This window comes from Oncorhynchus mykiss, chromosome 11 (assembly GCF_013265735.2).
Source record: "Oncorhynchus mykiss isolate Arlee chromosome 11, USDA_OmykA_1.1, whole genome shotgun sequence".
NCBI classification, from domain to species: Eukaryota; Metazoa; Chordata; class Actinopteri; order Salmoniformes; family Salmonidae; genus Oncorhynchus; species Oncorhynchus mykiss.
In genome coordinates, this window is record NC_048575.1 from 40,735,404 (window position 1) to 40,755,183 (window position 19,780).

Consider the following 19,780-nt stretch of genomic DNA (forward strand, 5'->3'; position numbering starts at 1 on the left):
ATGCAGATGCAATCACTCCTTCCTGCTGCCATTCCTGAGCAAGCTCTGTACTGGTGGTGCCCTGATCCCGCAGCTGAATCAACTTTAGGATACTTTTCTGGTGCTTGCTGGACTTTCTTGGGTGCCCTGAAGCCTTCTTCACAACAATTGAACCGCTCTCCTTGAAGTTCTTGATGATCCGATAAATGGATTGATTTAGGTGCAATCTTACTGGCAGCAATATCCTTGCCTGTGAAGCCCTTTTTGTGCAAAGAAATGATGACAGCACGTGTTTCCTTGCAGGTAACCATGGATGACAGAGGAAGAAAAATGATTCCAAGCACCACCCTCCGTTTGAAGCTTAGAGTCTGTTATTCGAACTCAATCAGCATGACAGAGTGATTTCCAGCCTTGTCCTCGTCAACACTCACACCTGTGTTAATGAGAGAATCACTGACATGATGTCAGCTGGTCCTTTTGTGGCAGGGCTGAAATGCAGTGGAAATGTTTTTGGGGGATTGAGTTCATTTGCATGGCAAAGAGGGACTTTGCAATTAATTGCAATTCATCTGATCACTCTTCATAACATTCTGGAGTATATGCAAATTGCCATCATACAAACAGAGCCAGCAGACTTTGTGAAAATTAATATTTGTGTCATTCTCAAAACTTTTAGCCACGATTGTATATGCCAAGGAACTTGAAGCTTTCCACCTACTCCGCTGCGGTCCCGTCGATGTAGATAGGGGGGTGCACCCTCCGCTGTCTCCTGAAGTCCACGACCATCTCCTTTGTTATGTTGACGTTGAGTGAGAGGTTGTTTTCCAGGCACCCCACTCCCAGAGCCCTCACCTCCTCCCTGTAGGCTGTCTCTCTCTGTAAGCTGTCCCATTTGTTGTCCGTTTTGCATAACGCCTCGATGATTTCCAGTACTTCCATTCTCCGTTTCCTTCATCAGTTGCAATCAGAAAAAATGTGTCACCTAAAGATTCAACAATAGAAATAATCATTATAATGTATTATTACTTTATGGGAACAAACACACACACACACACACTCACGGTCCACAAACACACAGCTCCCACTGAGCTCCAACCCAAAGCCACGTTAGCTGCCTGGGGACGAGCTGCGTTTGTATCTCTGTTTTCCTCCTGGTACATGAATGCTGCATTCTGTTCATCCCAATGTTTTAGAGGCCTGTCCCTGTTCAGGCCTCTGCTTCTATGTGATCACTGTTAGTGTTTCTGTGTTGCGTCTCTGTGTTGTGTTTTGTTGTGTTGTGGGATGTGTTGTGTAATGATTAACACGGTGATGAGGCTTCCATGTGATGAATAGAGTTCAGTAGAGTTAGTCCTCTACTACTGGTCACAAACTCCAATGAGGCTTTGCTAAACTCTACCCTCCAAGCAGATATAGGATTGTGGTGTTGGGGGTCTCTTAAATGAAAGCATTTCAATCCTTCAATGTTGCAGGATTCATTTCCAATACAAACAGATTGCCAGATGCATTTTGAAATATCTAGCACATACATTAGTTCATGTTAGTGTTGGGATAGGTCCCTTGTTCATAGGCACAACAGTAATATAGGCTACACACAGTATGGCCCACTGTGTCTTTTAACCAGTTTAGTTAAGTTTATTGGGATCCCTATTAGCTGTTACTCATTCAGCAGGTACTCTTCCTGGGGTCCACACAAAACGTAAAATACATGGCACAGTACAGGGCAGTTATACAATAGCACAAAGGCAATACTACCATAAATCCTTATCCTCTGTTCACCAATGTATCTCCTTTGCTGCTATATGGTATGACTGTGCTTCTGTGGCTATATACATGTACCACAGATGTTGATGTTACTTGGAGTCGTTTGGGTGGTGGGTGGTGGATCTGTCTTGCTATATACCGTGTGTAATGATAAAGGAAGAGAGGGTGGCTAAGGAGTATTGGACACTACACACAATGAACGGCCACTTTGTTCACAATGTTGAGCACAAAATGTTTGATCATGTCTGATTTACTGTCCCTGCTGGCTGAAGCTCTCATTCCCTTTTGGTTTTGTTTTGTAGATAAGTACACTGTGTTGAGGGTAAAGCGGGCGAGGGAGAGCAATACAAAATGCCATTTTTCACCCTTCCAGGTATATCTTCGAAGGCTCCTCCTCGGACGTAAAAAAAAAACCCACAGAGCGTTTGTGTGTGTGTTTGTATGGGCTGACTGTGCTGTCTTTTCTACTCACCCCCGCCTCTCCTCCGACAAAATCCCTCCTTCATCCACCCATTTGCCTGCTCTCATCCTTTCTCTGTCCTTGTGTACGTCTGTCTGCCACTGTCTCTCTGTCCTTGCACAAACACCCACAAACACACATACACAGACACAGGCTGATGGCACTTCCGCCAGGCAAGCTGAACCGTGCCACCACCAACATGACACCCCTCACGACATCCCCCTCACCACTCTCAGGACTGCCCCCTCCCCCCATTATCCCCAGTCACCTGCATGCTGTGACATCCCGTGTGCCTTGATCGTCCAGCACAGGGTTGAACCCAACGACGATCCCTCCCAACTCATCCCTAAAATAAGAATGACCTCTTTCGCTGCCTCTCCTCCCACCTCCAGGTTATACCTATGACAGAAGCTTTAAATAGGAGCGGATGCTGTGAGATTCTTGTTAGAGCTAACTCAAACCATTCGGTTGTGGAATTACAACCCAGATTGTCATATTTATTGCTTTTCTGCTGACAACAACAAAACTATCGCATTGATGATATTTCTAGTCACTGGCACCGCCTGCCAACATGTGAGCTATGATGCCTTTCCTCCACTAGAGGGCTTGCAGCATGCTCTCGCCGACCAAGCGTAATACGGTTAGGTGTGCAGTCAGGTGCATCTTATGCTCTATAGACATTTTTGTTAAGGTCTGCAGTGTAAATCTGTACATTTCAATTCATATGAATGAAAGTGAGCCCCTCAAACGTGAATGAATTCCCCCCCAAAATGGAAGCCTACACATCTGATTGAAACAGAGGCCAATCGCTTAGAACACTTGTTAACTCTTATATTTTCTTAGTCTTATATTTTGCTTTGTGTGTTAGCAAAATGCTACTACATGTAACACTCTTCAGTTGATCCAACAGGCCGGTCCTCTCGTCGTACGGTAGTTACCCATAAGGTGACCTGGCTCTAGCAGTCAACTGATTGGCCCTCTGTCACTCACTGTTTTTCTCTCACCACCTCGTTCCTTTACTTTCAACCACCCCTCCTTCCTCAATCCCCACCCACTCCTGGGTGTGTGGCATGACCAGATCACCACAAACAGTACCCCCTCATGCCCCCTCCCCCTCTGAGATGGAGAGGGTAACCCGGGGCAAGACCCCCCTCCACTCCACATGGTCAGTAGCTCTGTCAGTGACTCTGTGTTTGTACCCACCACCGGGGATGCCCTCTCCCAAAATGGAGTAAGCGCTATGTGTTCCTCCACCTCCATCCAACGGTACCCCACTGTACCCCTGTTCCCCCACAAGGGACACAATCATCTTGCATCTTTCCTCTCAGCACAAGCATGAAACTCCTCTCTGAGTGTGACCATCACAAAGATGTGAACCAATCATTTTATGTGGATGTAGTAGTGCAATTTATATGTCTGTATCACATGTGGGAAAGATGGGTAAACCCCTTTCCCCTCCAACTGTATTCACAAAACCAGTCATTAAATACATGTAGCTACCTTGCACTTTAACTAGTGTGTAAATGTAAGCATCTGCACACATTTAATGCCTACACGACAATGTTGCAACATGTTGCAAAAAAAAATGGCTGAATCCTAATCTGACCGTTGTGTCGCATTTGTAATCTATTTTCTCGCCGACTTGCTCCACAAGGAGCGGTCAGTAATTAATAAGACCATATTAATGCTTGATTGGTTGTTCGGCATGGCATGCTCAAATCTAACAGCACGTTGCCTTTAGCGGTGTGTGTGTTTGGATTCCAGAGGAGCTGCAACACCCTGTAGACCCTGGAGATATACAGTGGGGAGAACAAGTATTTGACACACTGCCGATGTTGCAGGTTTTCCTACTAACAAAGCATGTAGAGGTCTGTAATTGTTAATCATGGGTGCACTTCAACTGTGAGAGACGGAATCTAAAGCAAAAATCCAGAAAATCACATTGTGTGATTTTTAAGTAATTAATTTGCATTTTATTGCATGACATAAGTATTTGATCACCTACCAACCAGTAAGAATTTGGGCTCTCACAGACCTGTTAGTTTTTCTTTAAGAAGCCCTCCTGTTCTCCACTCATTTACCTGTATTAACTGCACCTGTTTGAACTTGTTAGCTGTATAAAAGACACCTGTCCACACACTCAATCAAACAGACCAACCTCTCCACAATGGCCAAGACTAGAGAGCTGTGTAAGGACATCAGGGATAAAATTGTAGACCTGCACAAGGCTGGGATGGGCTACAGGACAATAGGCAAGCAGCTTGGTGAGAAGGCAACAACTGTTGGCACAATTATTAGAAAATGGAAGAAGTTCAAGATGACGGTCAATCACCCTCGGTCTGGGGCTCCATGCAAGATCTCACCTCGTGGGGCATCAATGATCATGAGGAAGGTGAGGGATCAGCCCAGAACTACACGGCAGGACTTTGTCAATGACCTGAAGAGAGCTGGGACCAGTCTCAAAGAGAACCATTAGTAACACACTACGCCGTCATGGATTAAAATCCTGCAGCGCATGCGAGGTCCCCCTGCTCAAGCCAGCGCATGTCCAGGCCCGTCTGAAATTTGCCAATGACCATCTGGATGATCCAGAGGAGGAATGGGAGAAGGTCATGTGGTCTGATGAGACAAAAATATAGCTTTTTGGTCTAAACTCCACTCGCCGTGTTTGGAGGAAGAAGAAGGATGAGTACAACCCCAAGAATACCATCCCAACCGTGAAGCATGGAGGTGGAAACATCATTCTTTGGGGATGCTTTTCTGCAAAAGAGACAGGACAACTGCACGGTATTGAGGGGAGAAGGGATGGGGCCATGTATCGCGAGATCTTGGCCAACAACCTCCTTCCCTCAGTAAGAGCATTGAAGATGGGTCGTGGCTGGGTCTTCCAGCATGACAACGACCCGAAACACATATAGCCAGGGCAACTAAGGAGTGGCTCCGTAAGAAGCATCTCAAGGTCCTGGAGTGGCCTAGCCAGTCTCCAGACCTGAACCCAATAGAAAATCTTTGGAGGGAGCTGAAAGTTCGTATTGCCCAGCGACAGCCCCGAAACCTGAAGGATCTGGAGAAGGTCTGTATGGAGGAGTGGGCCAAAATCCCTGCTGCAGTGTGTGCAAACCTGGTCAAGAACTACATGAAACGTATGATCTCTGTAATTGCAAACAAAGGTTTCTGTACCAAATATTAAGGTCTGCATTTCTGATGTATCAAATTACTTTTGTCATGCAATAAAATGCAAATTAATTACTTCAAAATCATACAAAGTGATTTTCTGGATATTTGTTTTAGATTCCGTCTCTCACAGTTGAAGCGTACCTATGATAAAAAAAATATACAGACCTCTACATGCTTTGTAAATAGGAAAACCTGCAAAATCGGCAGTGTATCAAATACTTGTTCTCCCCACTGTATGTCTGTTTGTGTGTTCTCCTTACTGCAGCTCAGACTTCTCTGTCCCTACCTACCTCTCCTTACCTTACCTCCTTACCTTACCCCACCTATCCCTTTCGGCCCACCTATCCCTTTCGGCTCATCACTTCAATCCCATCTCACTCTTACTTCATCTCACTGTCACTCCATCTTTGTCTATTTTCCTCTGTGTTTATCAATCTCTATTGGTCTCTTCTCCTCCTCTCATCAATCCTCGTTTCCTCCTTCTCTCCTCTGACTTTTTTTCCCTGATCTCCCTCAATGGATGTCCTCACTACTCCTCAATCGACAACCATACTCATGCATCCCTCTTCAATCACCTCACCGTTCCGTCACTTTCTCCTTTCCTACTTTTCTCCTTTAACAACCTTCACTCATTTTCCTCTCCCTCCTCCTTCTCCCCCTTTTATCCTCACTCTCCTTTGACCCTGTCCTCCGCCACCTCTCTCTCTCCTCTCGCCCCCTTTTCTGCGCACCCTGTCCCCCCCTGCAGGATGATAAGGAGATCGACCTGGAGCACCTTCACCGCCGGGTTAACAGCCTGTGCACAGAGGACGACAGCCCCCACAAACAGTTCTCCACCTCCTCCATTGACCTGACGCCACTGGACATGGACTCTATGCCGGCCAACCGGCAGGCCCTGGAGCAGATCAGCGACTTCCGAAACACGCACATCACCACTACCACCTTCATCCCTGAGCAGATCCAGACCCTCAGCCGCAGCCTGTCTGCCAAGGCCCAACAGGGCTTCGCCTTTGGTCCCGTGCAGGACCACCGGACTGGGGGGCCCTTCAGGCAGAGAGCCCCCAACGGAGGCTTCTTCCGCAGCCCCATCAAGACTATGTCCTCCATACCCTACCAGCCCACTCCCCAGCCCAACTTCGGCTACGGCAACGACCCAGACCGGGGCACGTCCATATGAGGCGAGAAGGAGTAGGCCGCACAGCGAGAGAAAGATGAAATTAAACGCACTCAAAAAAATCTATGTACATAGGAATCTTTTTCAGTTCTGATTTTTTGAGGGGCTTTGCTTTTGTTTGGTGGGGGTTTTCCTGCTGAAACCTGGTGGTGAGAGGTCGGGGACTTGAATATTTGCTTTATTGTCATCTTTCTCATGGTTGTCTAGGGATCTTTTGGGTGTGACGGGGCTCTGTTTTCTCTTTTTCGTTTCATGGCATTTGAGGACTGCCTTTCTGAAGAAGCTTTTGGACCCAACAAGGAGGATATGTATTTGTTTTTTACAACAGAAAACACTTCTCTGTTCTTGAGATCTACAAATCGGCAACAACCCTATGCTCATTTGAAGGATGTTCTTGTCTTTGCCTTTCACCATATGGGACTCCATCCCACTCAGTTCTCTGGTGTTGATCATCAATGCCTGTACTCCAAATCTGAAATCTGCACCAAAATAGGTGTCCATTGGCTCCACTGCCCTGCAGACTGAGACCTCACTGTCTGAGCTTTGGGCACGCTTCGTCATTTTTGTGCACATAAGGCTCCATCAATTCCACTGCACTGTACCAGTGCCCATTGACCTGTATTTGATTGTATGTAGTTTGGATATTTTTTTCTCACCTGTACTGTGCTGTCTATTTCAAGGTGAGCGCCTCAGCCTCTAAACAAACACTTGAGAGATGCATAGAGGGACAAAAAGGAACTGAAAATATAAGATAAAAGACAACAGAAAAAGGACTTTAAAAAGCAGCTGAGGCTATTGTATGTATTTTATTGAATTTGTTTTGAAAATCTATTTCAATCCGTGGAATGTGTTTGGTGAGAAAGTCACACAAAAAAAATGTTTGGAGCTGTCTCATTGTTTTTTTTTTCTACCAATTTTGAAAAGCGCTAAATGACTGCTATAGTCTTACTCTGGTTTGCATCATTAATCATATTCAAAAACGTTTTTTTTAAAACCTAATTTGTAGTTCTACCAGGGCTCAGTCAGAAAAAAAGTCACATTTCATTCTCCAGTCCACTAACTGACTGTTGTGTACCTGTAAGGGCAAACAGTTGAGCTCAGAGTGAGGAGAACCCCTTTCAGATAACATCCACAGTACAAGCCATATCATTGCAGGCTGGCTTCACCTTGCCAGTTTCCTGCTTCAACAGGATTTCTTGCCATTGGAACTGTAGAGCTGATGGCATTCATTTTGAAAGATCTTTCTTCATTTCTTAAATGTTAAGGGTACTGTTTATCTAACTTTTTTTAAAGTGCCAATTGTTTAAATGAGGCCATTTAGGTGCAGTTTGGGGGGAGGGGGTCAAAAAAAACAATATTTTGTGAAGGGAAAAGTGGAACCTAACCTTTTCACTAACACTGTATTAATATTTAATAATGTTTGTTGTTTAGAATGAGCTTTCAGTTTGTTATCTTAAGACTAAACCGCAAATGTTGTGCGTAGAGAACCGAAGCAGTGTTTGATGCAAGCATTCTAGATGTCCTTTTCTTAAGCTACAGTATGGCTATTGAATGACAATAGGACACAGACAATGTTTAAAGAAATTTTATTTACTATTAATGACAGACACATTATGAAATATGTATATTTTATATGTTGATGCTATATTTGTTTAAAAAAGAATAATAATATATCATATGAGCATCGAGTTAGCAGTCACCCTATACATTTGGTTTCCTTCAGTTCCAGCCCACACATAAGCTTTCTCATGTCATCTTGAGTTCATTTTGATTTGCTGGTTAATAACAGAGGAGGCAAGTTCTTAAAAAGAAGCATGCACAACTTGCTATGCCCGTGACATGTTTTATTTCATACATAGAACGTACAGGATTACTTGATCAATTTTCAACTGATTATAATGTGCAGTATTTAATATAGGCCTATTTTGTTGTATATGTGTTGCATATTATTCAAACGGAACAATCTGAGGCCTCTGTTACAAGTGGCAAAGCTTTCTGTGTATAATTTGTCTAATAAACTTGTTTTCTACAGCGGTATGGTTTTTGTAGTCTTTGCTGTGACTGCGTAGGCCTTGCCAGTCAAGATGTTTCAGTTTTCCGATTTCTATGTATGCACAATTTACGATCAAATCTGTGAATGTTTTATAAATGAGGTTCCCCAGGTTCTAGGTTATGTTAATCTTCCTCCCAGTGTGGTCTTCACATCACTTTCAATGACACATCATAAGAAGGATACTGCCTCTTGGAACAGCTGGGCCCATTACTGGGTTGGGAGAGCACATCAGATACCAAGCAAGTCAAAGTCTGTCTGTTTGTGCCGTCATGCCACCACTTGTCATGTTTGGCGTGACAATGAGTGATAAGGTGTAGGCGAGAGCACAACTTATCTGGGACCAGGTTTGCTGGTTTATGTGTAAAGGGGGTGCTTTTGTTAACTCAGAAGACATTATTCTTTACCTTTTATGAAACTCTGGGAGTATTGAAATGGTATCTGTGAAAGACCATCCAATAGATTTTGAAACTACAGTTTTGTAAAAGTCATTTTTGTCCGTTCTTCACAATATGGTGAAGAATCTAATCAAGGGGATGTCAGCGTTTGAAAATAGTGGTATCTTATGGTAGGCTAACTATCATTACTCAAGCAATTGTGTTGTTTCATTTTTAAGCAGGATGTGGCGCTGTTTCTCTGGAAACCATTTTGTAGACAATGTTGTGCTATCTGATCTGAAGAGAGAGAGAGAGAAAGAGAGAGCCCTTTGAATGGAATTGCGAGCGCGAGAGCGAGAGTGCGTGCACGTGTGTACAGCATTTTATTTATAATAGAGCCTTTATTAAACAAAATGGAATATGAAACTAAAACATGAAGGTTATTTTTCATGGTATCCACTTGCCATTGCCTAAAGTTGTGCCTAAAAACAAAAGGCACCTAATCATCCAAATTCTGGCTGTTCCACGAAGGCCGTAGGAATTCCAAAGTAAATAAATGCCAATGGTACACAGATACGTTATTTTTATTAGGCTATTATTATGATTATTGTTATCATTATTATTGTTATTGATAGTAGTAGTAGTAGTGTTCTTATTATCAGCCTATTTCTGCATCCCTCCAGTGCACCTCGTTTCCCCGGAGACAGGAATGGGGTGAGCAGCATGCAGACTGCATCACGCTGGAAGCCCCCAATGGTTCACATTTTGAGCCCATTTTCCAAAGAGTCCCCTAAGCGTGTCGAATGGAACATAGAGTCGCCATTGTGCATGCGACATTTTAATAATCGACAGCTACAATATCCAACCTGTTGTTTGCTTTAGGAGCCATTCCATGCTCACTGGACGGCCACTTGTAGGTGGAGAGACGGACCTAGGCGCCAGTCCTCAAGCCTCGACGCCTTATGAATACATGAATAAAAAGTGAAAAGATTGATGTAATTTAATCTCAGAAATTGTAGGATGTTGCCCGCTGTCCTGTATGGACGGGCTGGACTCACATGTTTGATATTGCAAAGCTTTCAGTAGGCTATAGTCTTTTACGGGCTACAATTATTTCCGTTTTTCCTTAGGCCTACCTCATATGGCCATTCGAATAAGATAATATCTAAAGACGTTACAACGTATTCAATCATTCCTGCTATGTGTTTATTTGTATGACTTCATTTTCTCAATAATTATTGTCATTATTATTTATATTGTTATTCAGTAGCCTAGTCTATTTTCCTTTTAATAACTGAGTGTTCAGAAAGTGACATTGCGGCTGGTTTTACGTATAGGCTATCTGGTTGCCTTTACGGCTATTATTTTATTTGATAATAGTTTCTAGCCTATAATATTTTCTCATATTCTTAGAGATATCCATATGATTTGTATATTTAATTCGTTTAGATATATAATGTTATTTTCATTCTATAAGAAGGGGGGGGGGGGGGGGGGGGGGGGGGGGCTGCGGGTATCACTGTCCCAGCACTGTTCAACGCACACAATACTTCCTCCTCGCTTGCTTATGACAGTAAAAGCGCTGTCGAGCCCCCTGCTCATCTTTCCGATCCCTGTGAAGCTCTTTTACCAACAGGGCGTTCCGTAAACCGGATCAAAAGGTTTTGAACCTGTACAAAAGAAAATGAAACTCGAGATGGCCTTAACATTCATAGAATGGAGGAGCGGATCGGTGAATTGACAATGAGCACGAACCCCATGAGCCGAGTTCTTTGGTCAAACTGTTTTCAATTCCTAGAACCAGGATGGAATATTCTTTGCTTAGTTGGCGCCCTTTTCGTGGAGTAAATTAATTTCTGAATTTCTATGAGTCTGGAAATGTTACCTTAAATTCACGCATAGGCAGATTTTTGGACATGGGAGCTACAGATCTTGAAGTATTCACACCTCTTGATTTTTTCCAGATTTTGTTGTGTTACAGCTGCATTTTAAATAGATTAAATTAAGATTTGTTTTGTCACTGGCCAAAACACAATACCCCATAATATCAAAGTGAAATTAGGTTTTTCGAAATTTGTACAAATTAATTAAAAATGAAAAGCTGAAATGTCTTGAGCATATAAATATTCAACCACTTTGTTATAGCAATCCTAAATAAATTCAGAAGTAAAAAATAAGCTTAACAAGTCACATGATAAGTTGCATGGACTCACTCAGTGTGCAATAATAGCGTTTAACATGACTTTTGAATAACTACCTAATATCTGTACCCCACACATACAATGTAACATCCCACAGAGACCAGGGAGCTTTTCCAATGCCTCGCAAGGAATGGCACCTATTGGTAGATGGGTAAAAATATAAAAGCAGACATTGAATATCCCTTAGAGCATGGTGAAGTTATTAATTACACTTTGGATGGTGTATCAATACAACCAGTCACTTCAAAGATACAGGGGTCCTTCCTAATGTAGTTGCCAGAGAGCAAAGACACCGCTCAGGGATTTCACCAAGAGGCCAATGGTGACTTTAAAACATTTACAGAGTTTAATAGCTGTGATAGGCAAAAACTGAGGATGGATCAACAACATTGTAATTACTCCACAATACTAACCTAATTGACAGAGTGAAAAGGAGGAAGGCTGTACAGAAGAAAAAATATTCCAAAACATTCATCCTGTTGGCAACAAAGACATATTGCTAAAAAAAAAAAAAGCTATCCCGTTTTTGTCCTGAATACAAAGTGTTATATTTGTGGCAAGTCCAATATTACTGAGTACCACTCTCCATTTTTCAAGCATAGTGATGGCTGCATCATGTTATGGGTATGCTTCTAATCGTTAAGGACTGGGGAGTTTTTCAGGATACAAAATAAACGGAATGGAGCAAAGAACAGGCAAAATCTTAGAGGAAAACCTGATTCAGTCTGCTTTCCCCCAGCCACTGTGAGATGAATTCATCTTTCAGCAGGACAATAACCTAAAACATAAGGCCAAATCTACACTGGAGTTGCTTACCAAGAAGCCAGTGAATGTTCCTGAGTTGCCGAGTTACAGTTTTGAATTAAATCTGCTTGAAAATCTATGGCAACTTTGGCAAGGCATGAAAATGGTTGTCTAGCAATGATCAACAACCAATTTGACAGAGCTTTAATATGTTTTTAAGAATAATAGGAAAATATTGTACAATCCAGGTCTGCAAGCTCTTGGAGACTTCCACAGAAAGTCTCACAGCTATAATCTCTGCCAAAGGTGATTCTAGCATATATTGACTCAGGGGTGTGAATACTTATGTAAATGAGATATTTGATGTTCAAATGTGCTAAAATGTCTATAAACATGTTTTCACTCTATCATTATTTTAATATTGTGTGTAGATGGGTGAGAGAGAAAAAAATATATTTAAACCATTTTGAATTCAAGCTGTAACAACAAAATATGGAATAAGTCAAGGGGCATGAATACTTTCTGAAGGTACTGTTTATGCAAAATATTGTCAGCATTTCAAAAGTTTTGCCTTATACCTAATTATATTTCATTGTTGACCAACTTACAACCGGGACAAAATGTAGGAAAGGCCCTATAGCCACAAGGAACTTGATGATGATGATTAATGACGCGGCTTTATGATCATCCATTTTCGTTGGACAAATTTAGGTTTTAATGACACTATTCTGGATTTTAGTCCTATGTCCTCCCTTCTAAGAGATGCATACAACTGGGCGCAGACCTCAGTTCAACATCTAGTTTACATTTGGTTGAGTTGTGAACTAAAGTGAACTCATCGTGAAATCAACAAAAATGTCAACACTTCATTGGATTTAGGTTAGGTGAGGTTGGGTGAAAAGAAATAAGAAATTACCTTAAGTTGATAACTTTTTGCAAATCCAATTAGTTTTTCACGTTGATTGAACTGTCATCAATTTTATTTTTTGAGGTTGAAATGACGTGCTACGACGTTGATTCAAGCAGTTTTTATCCGGTGGGATAGGCCTACATTGTCAATTTCGAAATGACTGTCTTTACTATTGAAGGTGTTTTTCAGGAGCCAAAGAAGTTATTGACATGCCTGCGGTATTGGACAGGTGCATGGACATCCTCAAACAGTCCACGAGCTGAAGCTCGCGCTGTCCACACTCCTAACCATATAGCTATATCCCTGCGTGTGACCTGAGGGACTGCCCTTTGTGCGGTTAAACAGTTAAACCGAGGCATTATCATAAACAAGTCTTGGCATAATAACCTCTCTCGGGTTTTCCGAGACTTCTCATTGGTCGCCAACACGCGCCTGCCCCAAGTGATCTTATTGGTCAAAGCGCCACGCGACCAGCTGAGAAAGGGGGCTCCCAGGCGCGTGCCGCTTTTTAAAGCGATGCCGCGCCTTGAGACACTAGAGAAGGAGTCCTGCACGCGACATAGTGCGAGCACTGTGTGCAAAATAAACGTTCTTCACAGCATTTTATATTTTGCTAAGTTCTTAGTCCAAGCCACCTGATTTATAGTTTTTTTTTTTAAATGGATGTTATCAGTGTTGAGGAATGGAGCAAAGGCGCAAAGATGTGCGAGGTGCAGCACTCAAAAATGGAGAGGGGGGAGCAGAGCGAGTACCCATCAAGTCTGGCACTCATGGACAGCAGTGACCCACGCGCCTGGCTGGCTCCCATGCAGTCTGGCACCTGTGCGGCACACGCCGACTACCTGCTGCACTCGCCCAGCTCCAGCTTGGAAGGCGGGTTCCCCACATCCGGCCACAGCCCAAATTTTAGAAAGAGTTCCAATAGTCCGCTCAAAGTGCGGGACTTGTGTCGGCTAAAGGGATCGGTAAGCGCCGAGGAGGGCAGACAGAGAGCTCCATCCAATCCCGGTAACGTTGTGCAGAAGGTGAGGCGCCAGGCAGCCAACGCGCGGGAGAGGAGACGGATGCATGGCTTGAACCATGCCTTTGACGAGCTGCGCAGTGTCATCCCTGCTTTCGACAATGACAAAAAGCTTTCCAAATACGATACCCTGCAGATGGCCCAGATCTACATAAACGCGCTGGCGGACCTGCTCCAGGGTCCCGGTGTGGACTCGCCAAAGTGTGACCTGTTGTCCGCCACGGAGAGTCCCCGGGGATCCTCCGCCTCCGCCTCCACCTGCCAAAGGGACGCAGGCACTGGGCTACCGGTCCAGCTTAACGGGATCCCATTCCCAGTCGAAGACTGCTCGTTCTCTACTTTGATGGAGCAAGAAATGCGGTCTCCCTCGGGGACACCCAGTTCCAGCTCTGAGAGCAGAAAGGACTCCCTCCAGTCGAACCGCAGTGACGGCGAGTTCTCCCCGCACTCCCATTTCAGTGACTCGGATGAGATGCAGATGGAGCTCCTGAGCGAAGATGAGCTCTCTGAACTTAAGCTTTCCAGCCTTCACAAATATTGAGACTTTCAAAACGTGTCAATCATATCTGCTGGCATATGCCTACATTTTATACGATAATAGATTGCTTTCCAAAATCATTTTGTTTGGTTTGAGAGTTATATTTGATCAACTGTTAGATAAAGATGATTTTATGTCAGATAATTTGGTTCTGCCAATTACATTTACCGTCTCCTCGGGACCAGGGAAAGACCCCTTTGCCATGTCGACTGTCGCGCGCAGCATTGCCACGGGCTTTCCCAATCCCACGTCATGGACAAAACGTAGTCTTCCAAGAATTTGCCTGATATTATTTATGTACAGACCTTTGTAATTATATTTTCCATATAGCACACTGCTCATGATTTAATTGTTTATTTGTTTGTAAATGTCCCTGTATTAATTTGTTTGCGACTTCTAAAGTTAACAATGCGCACTTTAAAACACGAGTCAGAGGCTTGGAGCAACATGACTTTGTTATTGAACAACAGTTTTTTTTGTAGTAGTAGTAGGCCTAATGCCAATTTAATATTTCATTTAGCCATGTTTTGTTCTTTTTGGCTATTCACTTTAAATTAATTTATGTGTCTGTGCTTTCATTGGATGATTTAAGTTGATTTATTCCTAATTGTGTTCTATTGTTTTTCCAATTGAATGTGTCATTTCAAATGTTTCTAAAACCTAGTGATTTACCATTAACTGGTTAATTTTCTTTTGATTTTGAGAATAAAATAAGCAAACTGAAAACCATCATTTTCTGTTGTTTCGTGTTTCAATATGTTGATACTAGCCTAATCGAGGAAAATACATATCCTACACTTCAAAATCACAACTGTCATACAACTATTCCATGAAGGACCATGTTAACGAATCTTTTTCCAATGCATGACATGCAGAACCACTTGCGGGAATGAGGGGAATATTAACTCTAACTTATAACCTGCTTTGCTGATATTAATTATGAAACCTAGTGTAAAGATATAACACAGGTATAAAATGTTTCTTTGTGATGATGAAGCTATTATTATTATTCTTATCTCAAATGCATTTAGAAATATGCTGTCTCTAGATGAGTCATTTTTTTATATATTTTTTAAAATATTACTCTATCCACCATAATCGAATTCAGGTTGACTTCCTTATTTATAAACAAAATCCAATTATGTGACCTTGTGGATATTCACGTTAATTCGGTTTATCTTGTGTATAAGGCTAATATATTTTTATTTTCTTGTGGTTTTGTCTCACCTTTTCCTGCATATTCTATGCATATTAAGTAGGATATTGATTGTTGGCTTGAAATATGTTAAATGGTGTCAAATCCTTAATCATTCCTAATTGAAATAGTTTGCAAATACAATATATCCTTTGAAGGCTCTGAAAACCAACCACTAAGGCCAAAGACACTTGGGTGAAAGCTAATTCCATCGTTGAAGTACATTGTTAAGACATTGATGTGGTGAAGCAGAAGGTAAAAAATATATATACTTATTTATTCTCTTCATGTAATTATCTCAAATCAATCAAAGGCATGGACACTCAATTATTCCGATAATTTAAGTAAGTGAACGATGTTTTGAACAGCGTGTCCTCAAAGCGCTCGCTCTCCATGTTTGGGTGTCTGGTCCAGCAATTATACATTCTAACTTGAGTGTTTAGAGCAACAGTGGCACTTCTCTCAAAATGATTAGGCTAGTATTAAAATCATGAGTTTTGGTGACATTTATACAATTAATTGTAATCGGAGTATGCATTAATTTCAGGCTATTGTTGGCAGGCCCGTGGTCCAAGGTGTTGTATAGCCTCATCAAAACACGCGCTGTCAGCTGGTGAGCGCTCGGGTCTCCTCCGTACACTGTGATCTATGTCCCTCAGGACTTGACTCACTCTCTAACCCCGCCATGCACACTTCTGCTTGCTTGCCCACAAGATAGCCACACACAAACTCTCTCTCTCTCTCTCTCTCTCTCGCTCTCTCTCTCTCTCTTCAAATAATTGATGTACACTCTTTTACCCTCATTTGATGCATTCATTTTCGGCTTAGACTAAGCGACAGTGCAGACATTTTCATGTATAGCCAGCCTGGTCTCTTAGACTAGACGTAACATAATACATGTACATTTGCTACACTCAAATTAGTATGATATGCAGTGGTGACCAGTCATTCAGCCCCAACTGAAGAAAAAATATATAAAAAGAAAATTGGTGTGCTTGCATGTTATTATTATTATTGCAAACAATGTAAAAATACATCTATATAATTGAGTAAAGAAAGCTGCATACCAACATGGTCTCTTTTTTTTTTTTTTTTTAGTGAGGCAGCTCCAAAATACAGGTGTTTCAGCCTAGCTCAGTGCTTTTTGTGGTGCCTGGGCTGGCCAGCAAAAAATTGGAGCATTGCACCATGATTGGCTCAGTATTCTGTCACTCATGAAGACCTTGCGCAATCGTCTTTAGTAAGGGAAGACATCCAAAATTTCAGCCCTTTGGATCCTACCATAGAGTTATATTACAAATGCCCTTCCAAGAAGGCTCAAGGTCATTGGCCACAGAAAGTATGTCAAATCACATTATATGTACAGTAGCTTTGATTGGCTTGATCATGTCAACATCTTACTTTCACCATCTTAGCTAGCAGTCATCGTGAATCAAGTCTAATGGTGGCAAATCCTTTTAAATTCTCATCAAATTAAAATAAATAATGAAGAGAAAATATAGATAAAATGTATCGGTGTTCATCGGTCATTGGATATAAACATTACACAACAAGTTGGAAATTGCAAATTCAACAATAACTGGTTTGTAAGGAATCAGTGGCTAACTGTGAGTTCAAGACAACTGCGAACTCGGGAAAAACGAGCTACGACTGGGAAAATACGTTATGAACTGTCAATCAAATCAGAATTGTAAATTCGGCATCTTTCTCTTTGATGAAAAAATTTGCCCACGAAGGACCACTTTCCTGTTCAAGCACATCGCAACAATGTGAGTCCAAAAATGTCTTCTGTTGCTTCATAAATTATGTAGGATGCCAGAGAGATATGTACACTGTAGCTAAGAAAGTAATACTAAGTGTATGTTGTGTAGTCAGCTGTTAGTTGCCCATGTGCCTCACCCTAATAATTTTGTCTATTTTCAACAACGCGGTATTGTAAACACATCGTTCATGGCCGGTGTGTGCTTATTTGTCTATAACCTGTTTTGGAGAAATGTAATCATTGAATATTTTAAGAGCTTTCATTGTCTGTTTATATGCCCCCTTTATTTATGCTACGGTTCTGACTTGTTGTACAGGGAGTACACTGTAAGAACGGCCCATGTTCTGAATTCTGTCGCTGTACATTTCAAAAGTGCTGAACAAATAGTTATATTGACGACATCAGTCATCGCTCACTCATTAACTTCGTCATCGAAATTAAGGATTGCCTCTTATCCATTCGTTGTCCCGTTATGCCATAGTCTGTACATCTCAATTGTCAGTAGAAACCACATTTGTTTAAGCAAGTCAGTCATATCCACTATGTTTTTTTAAAAAGACAGTAAATGAGACTGAATTAACTGTTTCGCTGCCAGACAAGGCTCCTTTGAAAGCTAGGTGTAGCAGTGGTAAGGTGTTGGGACTGCTTTTGGGCCACTGCTGTTGGGACAGCTTTATGTAGGCCCTAACGGTTTGTGGGCACCGTTTGTCACCGTTATAGTTTAATTAATGTATTGTTTAGTGTTGTGTTGTGGCTTTGCTGGCATGCATCCCACATTTTTTGTTTGTTTGCCCCATCAAGATTTATATGCTAAAATCGCCACTGATGATATGTTAGCTTTGGTACGGTTACATAAGACAGAAGGTATGAAGTGAGTGTCTAGCAGCCAAAAAGTTGCATGTTTGAATCTCATTACAGACAACTTTAGCATTTTAGCTAATTAGCAACTTTGCAACATAGCATGTTAGCTAACCTTTCCCCTTCCCCTAACCTTAACCCTTTAACCTAACTCCTAAACTTAACCCTGACCTTAAACTCTAACTCCTAGCCTAGCTAATGTTTGCCACCTAGCTAACATTAGCACTTGCCAACTATGACTTATCAATATATTCGGCTCTATTTATGCACATATTTGAAACTGCTAATTAGCATCAAAGTAGACATTATGCAGGACTTCAAATCAATGCAATCTCCTGCATGTCATCTCTAGCTGAAACCTTTGATAAACATGTATTGTGTCAATTTACAACTTGCACAAGACAGTGCAGGGAATTGTCGATTTAAAGAAATATAGCCAATTTATTAATTACTACATTTAGCTAACATTAGATAGTTAATCCAGAGATTCTTACCTTTGCCTCAAATCGGCAGTCTCGTCCAGATCACCATGGTATTTATAGTTGTTTATGATAGCCACATTAGCAGCTAATTAGCATTTCCTTTTACAGGTGAATATACAGGCGAGTATATTGATACAAATCATCTTGTCCTAGAGAGATTCACACAATTATCAAACCGTCACGCCAGGGTAAGACTACAGAAAACACTGCCCTGTTACTATAATCCCCTATGGGAAAAATGAATAGTGGAAAAACGCATGGAACCATTTCCGTTTGACTGTTAGGTTTTATGGGTATTATGACTCATACTGTGGTACTCTATAGCAGGTATTCACAAACTAGGTACATGTGCAATGCCGTTGGGGGTACCCCAAATAAAAATGTGATTCACATTTTTTTTAAATGTTGATAGTACTGCTACTACCAGCAGTACTACACCTGCACCTGTCGACGACACAAGTGGTTCTGCTTCCACTAGCATATCCATTGCTAGCGTCAGTAATTCTACATTTGTTGTTAGCCCAGCTAGCATGGACACTTTTTGTGAATCTGATGCAGCAGAAGAGCTACTGCCCCCTTACCCGGGAAAGCACCAAACAACAGACAGGGATGTTGGTCCATCGAAGAGTTGCAAATATTATGAGAACTATATTGATTTGGGGTTCACTTATATTGGGAGTAGTGCCTTTTCTCAGCCAGTGTGTTATATGGGCAAGAGTACTATCTCACAACTCGATGAAACCTTCACTCTTGCGCAGACATTTAGAAACAAAACATGCCAATTTGAAAAATAAACCACGGGAGTTTTTTGAAAGAGAATTAAGATGTCTTTTGAGTAGTAAAACATGTATAAAAGCAACAGATACCATTAATAAGAAGGGTCTAGAAGCTTCTTATATTGTGAGATACTGAGTGGCTAGGAAAGGCAAGCCCCATACTATTGTGGATATGGCTGGGACAATGCAGGGGGAAAAGGCCCCAAAAATTATACAGACAATGACTTCACGATGCATCAGTGGCATGACAGATGTTTTGAAACAATTACTGCTTTGCATACAAGCCAGTGAATTCAATGCTTTACAGCTGGA

At 41.9% G+C, this 19,780-nt stretch overlaps 2 protein-coding genes across 4 annotated transcripts in view; both read left to right on the forward strand.

Moving 5' to 3' along the window:
* grid2 (glutamate receptor, ionotropic, delta 2) overlaps nucleotides 1–8,591 on the forward strand; it is a 555,674-nt gene extending 547,083 nt beyond the window's left edge. The window contains exons 16-17 of one of the 3 annotated variants that reach the window (XR_002475295.2): nucleotides 2,046–2,116; nucleotides 6,129–6,186. Coding sequence is in view for 2 of the 3 variants with exons in the window: in XM_021620869.2 (XP_021476544.2) it covers nucleotides 6,129–6,557 (429 nt within the window). In the remaining variant the exon portion in view is untranslated. Of the gene's footprint in view, nucleotides 1–2,045; nucleotides 2,117–2,350; nucleotides 4,088–6,128 lie in introns of those variants that run through there. The other 2 variants (XM_021620870.2, XM_021620869.2) reach the window with 2 other exon arrangements.
* Nucleotides 8,592–13,331: 4,740 nt separating this feature from the next.
* On the forward strand, nucleotides 13,332–15,104 carry LOC110536622 (protein atonal homolog 1-like). Its single transcript, XM_021622364.2, has one exon. It carries the CDS (start codon nucleotides 13,496–13,498, stop codon nucleotides 14,396–14,398), a length of 903 nt encoding a protein of 300 aa, XP_021478039.1. The 5' UTR covers nucleotides 13,332–13,495; the 3' UTR covers nucleotides 14,399–15,104.
* The last annotated feature ends 4,676 nt before the right edge of the window (nucleotides 15,105–19,780 follow it).